The following is a 12,081-nucleotide window of genomic DNA, read 5'->3' on the forward strand; positions in this document are numbered from 1 at the left end:
TACACGGATGGGAGAGGCATGACAGGCTATGGTGTAGGTAGAGGCTGGTGGGACTAGACATGGACTAAATGGATGATAGGTCTGTTTCTGTGCTGTACTGTTCCATGACCCTGTGACTCTAATCCCAATCCCAAATAGAAATCCGATGTACCATCGTACATTATAGGGAATATCAGTCCATGTGTATAGGGTAGGAAATGACAACCCATTTATATATGTATTGGAATAGCAGTCATTACATATGTTAAAGGGAATCGGAGGCCAGTGAATGTCATAGTAGAGCAATCCCTCAGTATGTTCTTGAAAACAGAAGGGCCCATAACAGACGCTTTGTATACATAGAACATAGAACAGTACAGTATAGTCCAGATTGTTTGACCCACAATGTGGTACCGACCTTTTAACCTACTCGAAGATCAATCTAACCCTTCCCTCCTACATAGCCCTCCATTGTTCTATCATCCATACGCCTATCTAACAATCTCTTAAATGTCCCTAATTATCTACCTCTACCACTATCCTGGCAGTGCATTCCATACACCCACCACTCTGTGTATAAAAAACCCGCTTCTAACAACCCCCTATACTTTCCTGCAATCATCTTGAAATAATGCCCCCTCATATTAGTCATTTCCACCCTGGGAAAATGTCTCCGTCTGTCCATTCTGTCTATGCCGCTTATCATCTTGTACATCTCAATCAAGTCACCTCTCATCCTCCTTCACTCCAAAGAGGAAAGTCCTGGCTCACTCAACCTATCCTCATAATCCATGCTCTCTGATCCAGGCAGCATCCTGGTAGATCTCCTCTGCACCCTCTCTGAAGATTTTACATCCTATAGTGAGGCGACCAGAACTGAACACAGTATTCCAAGTGTGGTCTAACCAGAGTTTTATAGAGCTGAAACATTACTTGGGGCTCTTGAACTCAATCCCCAAACTAGTGAAGGCAACACACCATTGTTTTCTTAACCACCCTATTAACTTGGACTGCATCTTTCAGGGATCTATGGACATGAATCCCAAGATGTCCCTGTTCCTCCATACTGCTAATAATCCTGCCATTAACCCTATATTCTGCTTTTAAGTTCAACTTTCCAAAGTGAATCATTCACATATGATTGAAAATAATTGTCTTGTTATTGCTGTGTAACAGACCATCTAATACAGTTGAATCATAGAGATTCCACACTGGACTTCAGAAAGTGGTGTATCCTATGTATTATACATATATAATTGACAATACCATTTTCATAGTATATTTAAAAGTCATATTTGGCCCATTATATTTCAGTCTTATGAATTATACACAAGACTGGAGTACAATACCCAAATGGCTCCTTTAGTATGTGTGTACATTCAGTATAAAATTCATTGGGCACGAGGCAAACATATTAATCATAGTGATAAAAGAAGAGACTGTGCCAAGATTAAATGGAATGAAAATTAGGCAAAGTAACATGCCATCGATCAGGAACTGAAAATAGCCGAACAGATGGTGAACAGGGAACAAACCAGTTACATTCCAGCAAGCAAACTACTGAGGCTATCAAAATCGAGATTTCCGTGGATAAGATTAGAATGAATTTGAATTTTTTAAAGAAAAGTAATTAGAGCAGGAGATGATCATCTTCATATATTCATGATCAACATTCCTTATAAATTTGTAAGTGGGATTAATATAAGTAAGTACAAGTCAGCATGGACACAGTTGACTGAAGGGTGGGTAAAATTGGGTTGCTTTACTTGAGTGGCAGAGGCCGAGGAGAGAGATGATAGATTTTATGAAAATTATCAACAGCATAAATAGATGAAATAGCTGGTATCTTTATCCCCATTCAAAATACAAGAGGATTTTTATAAACGACCTGGATGAGGAAGTAGAAGGGTGAGTTAGTAAGTTTGCTGATGACACAAAAGTTGGGGGTGTTGTGCATAGTCTGGAGGGTTGTCAGAGGTTACAGCGATTCATCTGTAGGATGCAGAACTGGGCTGAAATGTGGCTGATGGAGTTCAACCCAGATAAAGGTGAGGTGGTTCATTCTGGTAGGTCAAATATGAAGACAGAATATGGTAAGACTCTTGGCAGTGTGGAGGATCAGCGTGATCTTGGGGTCCATATCCATAGGACACTCAAAGTAGCTGCACGGGTTGACAGTGTTGTTAAGAAGGCATACGGTGCATTGGCCTTCATCAACCATGGGATGGAGTTCAAGAGCCATGAGGTAATGTTACAGCTATATAAGACCTTGGTCAGACCCCACTTGGAGTACTGTGTTTAATTCTGGTCACCTCACTACAGGAAGCATATGGATACTATAGAAAGGGTGCAGAGGAGATTTACAAGGATGTTGCCTGGATTGGGGAGCATGCCGTATGAGAATAGGTCGAGTGAACTTGGTCTTTTCTCCTTGGAGTGACGAAGGATGAGAGGTGATCTGATAGAGGTGTATAAGATGATGAGAGCCATTGATTGTGTGGATAGTCAGAGACTTTTTCCCAGGGCTGTAATGGCTAACTTGAGGGGGCATAGATTTAATGTGCTTGGAAGTAGGTATAGAGAGGATGTCGGGGTAAGCCTTCTCCCATATTCTGAAGATATACGGTTAGTGCTAGTGAGTTGTGGGTTTGCTACTTTGGCGCCAGCAGCATGGCCACACTTGGGGGCTGCCCCAGCACATCTCTCACTGATTTAATTTGACACCAATGGTGCACTTCACTGTATGTTTCAATGTATATATGACACATAAATCTAATCTATATATACTGTATATCTGGGGTTGAAAGTCAGAACCTTTTCCCCAGGGTAGAAATGTCATAGCTTTAAGTTGATAGCAGAAAGATTGTAGCAGTTATGCACAGACATGTTTTTCACACAGGTTCCTGAAAGGCACTTCCTGGGTCGATGATGGAGGCAAGTATGATAGTGACATTCAAGAGGTTTTTAGAAAGACACGTGAATGTACAGGGAATGAGGCAATGTGGATCAGGTGCAGGAAAAAGGGATTCGTTTAATTTGGCTTCATGGTCAGCACAAACCTCGTGGGCTGAAGGGTTTGTTCCTGTTTTGTACTGTTCTATGTTCTAAGACTTGAATATGGTTGTCAGAAAGTCATAAAGCACAGTATGCCGGTTTAAGGTAGCACTGGTAGCAAACAAAACAAACAAGACTATAAATTACTGCACTAAACATGCTTCTTCTCAGACACGATCACCGCCTTCATGAGCCTGTAGCTTCCCTTTTGGAGCTGAGCTTTCGACTCACCTGTACGACCTGGCATCTTTGCAGTGTGAACTCCAGTCTTGAAGGTGCAGGTCCGCTGCAGTGTGGTGGGTATAGGCCGAACCGAGGCAGCGAGGCACAGGCCCAAAACTGGGGAAGGAATCAATGTTTGGCCATTACTGGAGCAGACTCGGAAGTGATCAATGTGGCAGAACCAAGGAGTGGCGAAGTGAGGCAGTGGGGCGCCAGCCTCAGTCCAAGAGCGAAGAACAACCTGAGGCTTGCTGATTTAAGCACCAAGCCAGATTGAAAAAGTCAGGGTGTCAGGGCCGTAGGAGAGGGACAGGCCTGTGTTTGCTGCTCCACAAGGTTTACTCATCTCTGCACTGAACTGAGGCTGTGGCCTGCAGCTAAGAGGCTCCTGAAGCAGTTGCAGTGATAACTAGCTTCGTGGCCTTGGACCTACATTTTGTGAATTTCAGTTTTGAATGTTATTTGCTTACTTTTATTGTTTGCATGATTTGTTATTTCTCTACACATTGAGTGTTTGACAGTCTTTTTTTAAATGTGGTCTATTGACTTTCTTTGTTTTGTGGCTGCCTGAAAGGAGACAAATCTCAAGGTTGTATATAGTATACACACTTTGATAATAAATGTACTTTGAATTTTGAAAAACTCCCTTCAGTCAACTGTGTCCATGCTGACTTGTACTTACTTATATTAATCCCACTTACAAATTTATAAGATTAGATGTTTCCTAAGTGCTCTGAGACCTCGAGTCAGGGAGAATTAGGGAGATATTGCTTTAGAAAAATATTACTATCATTCCCTTTAAATCCCTTAACATCCTACTGATTACCATGGAAAATACTGAATAAAGTGCTGTGCAATAAGTGGAGGGATCGTGGTTTGTCAATACTTTGTCCCTTCACACTGCGGCATGTTGCATTTTAAATATTTTACGTTCTTAATAAAAATGTGGCCAATAGATCACTGGTTCTTTTTTCACAAAAAAATTAACGCATATCGTTGATTTGTTAAACTTATGTAAATTCCTAGTTAAACAAAATGAAGTGAGGCAGTTAGAGATAGAATTTTCTGATTCCGAATTAGGTTTAATATCACTGGCATATGGCATGATGTTTGTTGTTTTGCGGCAGCAGTACACGTGATACATAAAAATACTATAAAATATAATAAGACTTATAGAAGTGAGGCCAAGCAGCATCAACTTCATGGACCCTGTACAGATTACAAGGGAGGAGGTGTTTGCTACCCTGAGATAAGTCAGGCTAAATAAATCTCCAGGGCATGACAAGGTGTTTCCCCCAGACTCTATGGGAAGCAAGTGCAGAAATTGCCGGGGCCCTAGTGGAGATACCGGAGGATTAGAAGATAGTTAGTGTTGTTCTGCCGATTAAGAAAGGCTTAATAAACCAGGAAATTATAGGCCGCTGAGTGATATCAGTAGTGGGAACGTTATTGGAAAGTATTCTAAGGGACTGGTTATATGAGTATTTTGAATGACATGGACTGATTAAGGATAGTCGGAATGGCTTCCTGCATGCCTAACAAATCTTACAGATTTTTTTGAGGAAGTTTAACGGGAAAGTTGATGAAAGCATGGCAGTGGATGCTGTCCACATGGACTTTAGCAAGGCATTTAACGAGGTACCGCATGGGAGGTTGGTCAAGAAGGTTCAGTTTCTCGACACTTAAGGGAGGTAGTAAATCGGGTTAGATATTGGCTTTGCAGGAAAAGCCAGAGAGTGGTAGTAGGTGGTTGCCTCTCTGACTGGAGGCCTGTGACTAGTGGAATGCTGCAGGAATCGGTGCTGAGTCCATTGTTGTTTGTCATTTGTATCAGTGATCTGGATGACAATCTGGTTAACAGGATCAACGAATTTATAGATAACATGAAGATTGGGGGTGTAGTGGACAGCGAGGGACACTGTCAAAGATTGCAGTGGGATCTCAACCAGCTGGAAAAACGGGCTGAAAAATTACAGATGGAATTTAATGCAGACAAGTGCGAGGTGTTACACTTCATTAGGACCAACCAGGGTAGGACTTCCACAGTGAATGGTAGGGCACTGAGGAGTGCTGTAGAACAAGGGGGTCTTGGATTACAGGTCCATAATTCATTGAAAGTGGTATCACAGGTAAAGAGGGTCATAAAGAAAGCTTTTGGCACATTGGCCTTCATAAATAAAAGTATTGAATACAGGAGATGGGATGATATGTTGAAGTCGTATAAGATATTGTATAAATTGTCATATAAGACAATAATTTGGAGTGTTGTGTGCAGTTTTGGTCATCTATCTACAGGAAAGATGTAAATGAGATTGAAAGAATACAGAGACAATTTACAAGTATGTTGCTGGGTCTGGAGGACCTGAGTTATAAGGAAAGATTGAATAGGTTAGGACTTTATTCTTTAGAATGTAGAAGATTGAGAAGAGATTTGATAGAGGTATACAAAATTATGAGGAGGATAGATAGGGTAAATGAGAGCAGGCTTTTTCCACTGAGTTTGTGTGGGATTACAACTAGAGGTCATGAGTTAAGGGTGAAAGGCGAGAAGTTTAAAGGGAATATGAGTGGAAACTTCTTCACTCAAAGAGTGATGAGAGTGTGGAATGACCTGCCAGCACAAGTGGTGCAAGCAAGATTGATTTCAACGTTTAAGCAAAGTTTGGATAGGTACATGGATGCTAGGGCTATGGTTCCATTGCAGGTCAATGGGAGTAGGCAGCTAAAATGGTTTGGCATGGTCTAGATTGAACGAAGGGTCTGTTACTATGCTGTATTTTTCTATGACTCTAACTGTTGATTAGATTAGAAAGTCCAACTTCAAAATTCTTTAATAGCTCTATGAAGGGGAGTCACTAAAGGGGACATAGGGGAGAGGAGTTCTAAAGGGTAGAGGGAGTCCAAAACTAGGGACACAGGTTGAAGGTAAGAGGGGAAAGATTTAAAGAAGACTTCTTCATGCAGAGAGTGACAAGCATATGGAATGAGCTGCCAGAGGAAGAGGTTGAGACAGGTATAGTAGTTTCATTTTAGAAGCACTTGGACAGGTACATGGAGGGACGGGGCTTAGAGGGATATGGAACTAAAGAAGTTGGGACTAGCTGGGTTGGTAGAATGGTCAGCATGGACTGGTTGGGCCAAAGGGCCTGTATCTGTACAGAACTGTTCTATGACTATGATTTGATCATTGTACTCACAGAAGTGTTAGTTCAGAAAGCTTATGACTGCACTCGATTTCAATGGGGTAAGGAGTAGAACTAAAACCCTGTTGCTCAAAGTACAGGAGAGGGAACCCAGAAGTCATGGTGTGGTACAAGGAACTATGTAGACCAGCTAGACCATGACTTCCAGACACTGAGGCAGGGTAGATAACAACTGTAATAAAAGCCTCCAGCAGCCATTGGTCGAGTCATTTAGCTATGATACTGACATCTTTTCCACTAACCTACGACGCATTCCCTCAACATCGGAATGGCTACAGCACTTGATGAGGCCTTGCAGATCATTGTGCCTATCATGGGAAGAGAAATAATTCTTTCCTTTTCAATATTTTATTAATTTCTACATAGAAGAATACAGAGTACACCAAAATCTATATTATAAGTAAAAAAAAAGATAAAATAATACCAACTACATTATGTTTGAGTAACACTTGCAATCTCATTACCCTATATTCATGTAAATTAAATTAAATCGTAATATTGAAATGTGATAATTTTATTATACAAAAAAAAGAATCTAAACCCACTACCAAGATTGAAGCTGTTTGGTAAAGAAAGAAAAAAGGGAAAAAAAATCCTTTTCATATAGTGAAATATGCTAACACAAAATAATCTGCAGATGCTGGGGTCAAAGCAACACTCACAACATGCTGGAGGAACTCAGCAGGTCGGGCAGCATCCGTGGAAAAGATCGGTCGACGTTTGGGGCCGGAACCCTTTGTCGGGACTGTAGAGGGAAGGGGCAGAGGCCCCATAAAGAAGGTGGGGGGAGGGTGGGAAGGAGAAGGCTGGTAGGTTCCAGGTGAAAAACCAGTAAGGGGAAAGATAAAGGGGTGGGGGAGGGGAGGCAGGGAGGTGATAGGCAGGAAAGGTGAAGAAGGAATAGGGGAAAACACAATGGGTAGTAGAGGGAGGCAGAACCAAGAGGGTGGTGGTAGGCAGCTGGGGTAGTGGGCAGAGTGACATAAGGATAGGGGAAGGGAGGGGGAGGGAATTACGGGAAGTTGGAGAATTCTATGTTCATACCAAGGGGCTGGAGGCTACCTAGACGGTATATGAGGTGTTGCTCCTCCAACCTGAGTTTAGCCTCATCATGGCAGTAGAGGAGGCCATGTATGGACATATCTGAATGGGAGTGGGAAGCAGAGTTGAAGTGGGTGGCTACTGGGAGATCCTGTGTGTTCTGGCGGACGGAGCGGAGGTGCTCTACGAAGCGGTCCCCCAATCTGCGTCGGGTTTCACCGATGTAGAGGAGGCCTCACTGGGAGCACCGGATGCAAAAGATGACCCCAACAGACTCACAAGTGAAGTGTTGCCTCACTTGGAAGGACTGTTTGGGGCCCTGAATAGTGGCAAGAGAGGAGGTGTAGGGACAGGTGTAGCACTTGCGCTTACAGGGATAAGTCCCAGGTGAGAGATCCGTGGGGAGGGACGTGTGGACCAGGGAGTCGCGGAGGGACCGATCCCTGCGGAAGGCGGAGAGGGGTGGAGAGGGAAAGATGTGCTTAGTGGTGGGGTCCTGTTGAAGGTGGCGGAAGTTGCGGAGGATAATGTGTTGGATCCGGATGCTAGTGGGGTGGTAGGTGAGGACAGGGGAACTCTGTCTCTGTTGTGGTGGCGGGAGGATGGGGTGAGAGCCGAAGTGTGGGAAATGGAGGCGATGCGGGTGAGGGCATCATTGATGACAGCAGAAGGGAAACCACAATCCTTAAAGAAAGAGGACATTTGAGATGTCCTGGAACGAAAAACCTCATCCTCGGAGCAGATGCGGCGGAGACGGAGGAACTGGGAATAGGGAATGGCATTTTTGCATCTGGTGGGGTGGGAAGAAGTATAGTTGAGGTAGTTATGAGAGTCAGTGGGCTTGTAGAAGATGTCAGTGGACAGTCTGTCTCCAGAGATGGAGACTGAGAGATCGAGAAAGGGGAGAGTAGTGTCCGAGATAGACCAAGTGAATTTGAGGGCTGGGTGGAAGTTAGAAGTAAAGTCGATGAAATTGACGTGCAGGAAGCAGCACCAATGTAGTCGTCAATGTACCGAAGGAAAAGTCGGGGAGCAATACCAGAATAGGTTTGGAGCACAGACTGTTCCACATAACCAATTAAGAGGCAGGCATAGCTAGGGCCCATGCGAGTTCCCATAGCTACACCCTTGGTCTGAAGAAAGTGGGAAGAGCCAAAAGAGAAGTTATTGAGTGTGAGAACCAGTTCTGCCAACCGGAGGAGGGTAGTGATGGTGGGGAACTGGTGAGGTCTATTATCCAGAAAGTAGCAGAGGGCTTTGAGGCCTTCTTCATGGGGAATGGAGGTGTATAGGGATTGGACATCCAAAATACATTAGCCAACATCTGTACTTTAACAGCTAATCAAAGGTTTTGAAAATAGTTCAAAAATGGTCCGGAGAAATAATTCTTGAAGTTTGCTTCGGAAACTTGAAAATTCTTTCTTGCATTACTTCTCTCTCTTAAAAAACATATGCTCTGAAATCTCACTTGTAGCGCCCTGATCTTACCACACACCTTTGATGGTAGTGTACGGACAACACAATAGTGTAGCTATTCAAAGTTCAAATTTACTGTTGAAGCACATGGTTATTTGAGTTACTGTCACGTTCCTGTCAGCTTGAACCAGTCTGGCCACTTTCTTCTGATCTCCCTCGTTAGCAAAATGTTTTCACCCACAGAATATTTTTTGGTTTCTTTGCTCCATTCTCCATAAACTCCAGAGACTATTGGGCGTGAAAATCCCAGGAGTTTAGCAGTTTCTGAGATACCCAAACCACCCCGGCTAGCACCAATAATAATTTAATGGTCAAAGTCACTTAGGTCACATTTCTTCCCCTTTCTGATGTTTGGTCTGAACAACAACTGAATCTCTTGAACATGTCTGTATGCTTTTATGCATTGAGTTGCTGCCACATGATTAGCTGATTAAATAATTGCGTTAATGAGCAGGTGTACCGGTGTACCTAATAAAGTGGCCACTGAGAGTGTGTTGGAGTTGGAGGCAAGGTGACACTTCCGGGCTGCCCCAGCACAATCCACGGATTGTGTCAGTCACTGACGCAAAATGATGAATTTCATTGTATGTTTTGATGTAAATATGATGAATAAAGCTAATCTTTGTCGATAACCTAATGGTTGTACTGTAATGTAGTAAAACGTGAAACAGAATGCAGGATACAGAGCAAATCAATGGCTCCATTTAGTATCAGAGAATGTTATCAGTATACAACCTGAAATCCTTACACTTCGCAGACATCCATGAAACAGAAAAAAAACCCAAAAGAATGAATGACAGAAATGTCAGAATCCCAAAGCCCTCCTCCCCCTCCCCCATTGCTCCAGCAAAAACACTGACCCCCCCCCCCGCCCCCTTCCCCACCAGGCAAGCCACAGCAAAGCCCCCAAGAGACCTTGATCTAGAGTCGATCAAAAAACTACTGTCCATCCCTACACCTCGATATCTCAGCCAGGTTCTCTCTCACGAAGCACACACAAAATGCTGGAGGAACTCAGCAGGTCAGGCAGCATCTATGGAGGAAAATGTTTTGGGTTCAAGACAAGCTAAAGAGAAAGTATAGTTTGGGTAGGGAAACGATGTGCACAACAGTGGCTTCGCTTTAAAAGTACTTTGTTTAAAAATACTATGACCAAATGTAATGAACAATGGAAACCCTATCTTACTTGCAATCTGATTATCATTTAGTCTATCTGTCCCTCATCGTCCCCACCCTGTCACAATCAGCTCCTTACCCTTGTCTGTGCTCTCTTTGTTGAGTTAACAGGACTCCAGGCAGACCACAGCACACTTCAGGACCTATGTGGAGAACCACACCAGACACTCGGATGACCTGAGCCGGAAGCAAATCCGAATTTACCAGCTCTATAGCCGGACCAGCGGCAAGCACGTCCAGGTGCTGGGCAAGAAGGTTAACGCCAACGGGGAGGACGGTGGAAAATACGGTAAATGCCTTGCTCTGTATGGTTTGAAAGATTGAACTGTACGGGTCAGGACAGAGAGTCCTCCAGCCCCTCATACCTGTTCCACCATCCCATGAACGTACAGTATGCCTCATGTGGATCATCACCTACACCTAACATAACATAGACATAGAGCATAGGACCGTAAGACATAAGAACAGAATTAAGCCATCGAGTCTGCCTTGCCATTCCATTATGGCTGATTTATTACCCCTCTCCACCCAATTCTCCTCCCTTCTTCCCATAACCTTTGATTCCCTGACTAATCAAGAACCTATCAACCTCCACTTTAAATATACCCAATGACTTGACCTCCACAGCCGTCTGTGGCAATGAATTCCACAGGTTCCCTGCTCTCTGGCTATAGAAATTCCTCCTCATCTCTGTTCTGAAGTGGGGTTTAAAGACCAGCGAATCCTATGGGTGTGGCAAAAAGGTGCAGAACATTGAACACATTCTGCGCAACTGCCCACTCTCACCTGATTTAGCTGACACTGACCTGCTCAACATCAACCAAACAACACCAGAGTGGCTGGCTGTCTGGTGTGACAAGCTATGATGATGATCTCTGTTCTAAAGGGATGCCCTTGTATTCTGAGGCTGTGCCCTGTGGTCTTGGATTCTTCCTCTATAGGAAGCATCCTCTCCACGTCCACACTTAGATGTTCAGACATAAACAATACTTATCAAGAGTTACAAGACCTGAAAAGATGATAAAATGCAAAGGTGACTGCCTGAAGAGTGTGGGCTGGCAATGGGGAGAAATAGGCTGGAATTTTATACACACTGTAAGACTGCGAGAGAAAATAAATCAGACATGATAGAAGGTGGAGCAGAGTTGATGGGATGAATGGCCCAATTATGCTCCTATGTCTCATGGTCTTATGAACTTATAGCTATTAGTAAAGTAAACAAATCTTGGTAGGGTGAAATCAAGCAATTTCTTGACGTAGCGCAACATTTAGAGGAACTACTGGATCTCAGGGAAAATACTCAGCAGTGAACTTTGAACTCCAGAAGGACCTTAATAATACACACACTCGATACAGATCAGTTCTCCAGGAAACTACAGGGAAGCTGACTTGATAGAGCTGTGCAAAATGGTCGTATGGTGGTTAGCATAACGCTATTACAGCACCTGCAACCCAGGTTCAATTCCCGCCGCTATCTGTAAGCAGTTTGTGCATTCTCTCTGTGACCACATGGGTTTCCTCCCTCTGTCCAAAGACAAACAGGTTATCAAGTTAACAGCCATCGACTGAACGAACAGCCAAACACTTTGTCTCAGGGTGGAAATGGCCAATACAAGAGGGCAGCACTTTGGAGGAAAGTATAGTGGGGAATGTCAGAAATAGCTTTTTTTACTCTGAGGGTGGTGGGTGCGTGGAATGTGCTGTCAGGGCTGGTGGTGGAGGCAGATACATTAGGGACATTTAAGAGACTCTTAGATAGGTACTTGGGTGAAAGAAAGTTGGAGGGCTATGTGGGAGGGAAGGATCAAATAGATCTTAGAGTAGGTTAAAGGGTCAGCACAACATAGTGGGCTGAAGAGCCTTTAATATGATGTATTGTTTTATGTCCTAAACCCCAGTTTAACTTCCCAATTTACACCCCCTGCTCTAT

General features: G+C 43.6%; 1 protein-coding gene across 1 annotated transcript in view; it reads left to right on the plus strand.

Moving 5' to 3' along the window:
• Positions 1-12,081, plus strand: part of fgf24 (fibroblast growth factor 24) — a 103,140-nt gene that overhangs the window by 45,580 nt on the left and 45,479 nt on the right. The window contains exon 3 of the mRNA XM_063045146.1: positions 10,263-10,440. Within this exon, the coding sequence (XP_062901216.1) occupies positions 10,263-10,440 (178 nt within the window). The remainder of the gene's footprint in view (positions 1-10,262; positions 10,441-12,081) is intronic.

Source organism: Mobula hypostoma, chromosome 4 (genome assembly GCF_963921235.1).
Source record: "Mobula hypostoma chromosome 4, sMobHyp1.1, whole genome shotgun sequence".
NCBI lineage: Eukaryota > Metazoa > Chordata > Chondrichthyes > Myliobatiformes > Myliobatidae > Mobula > Mobula hypostoma.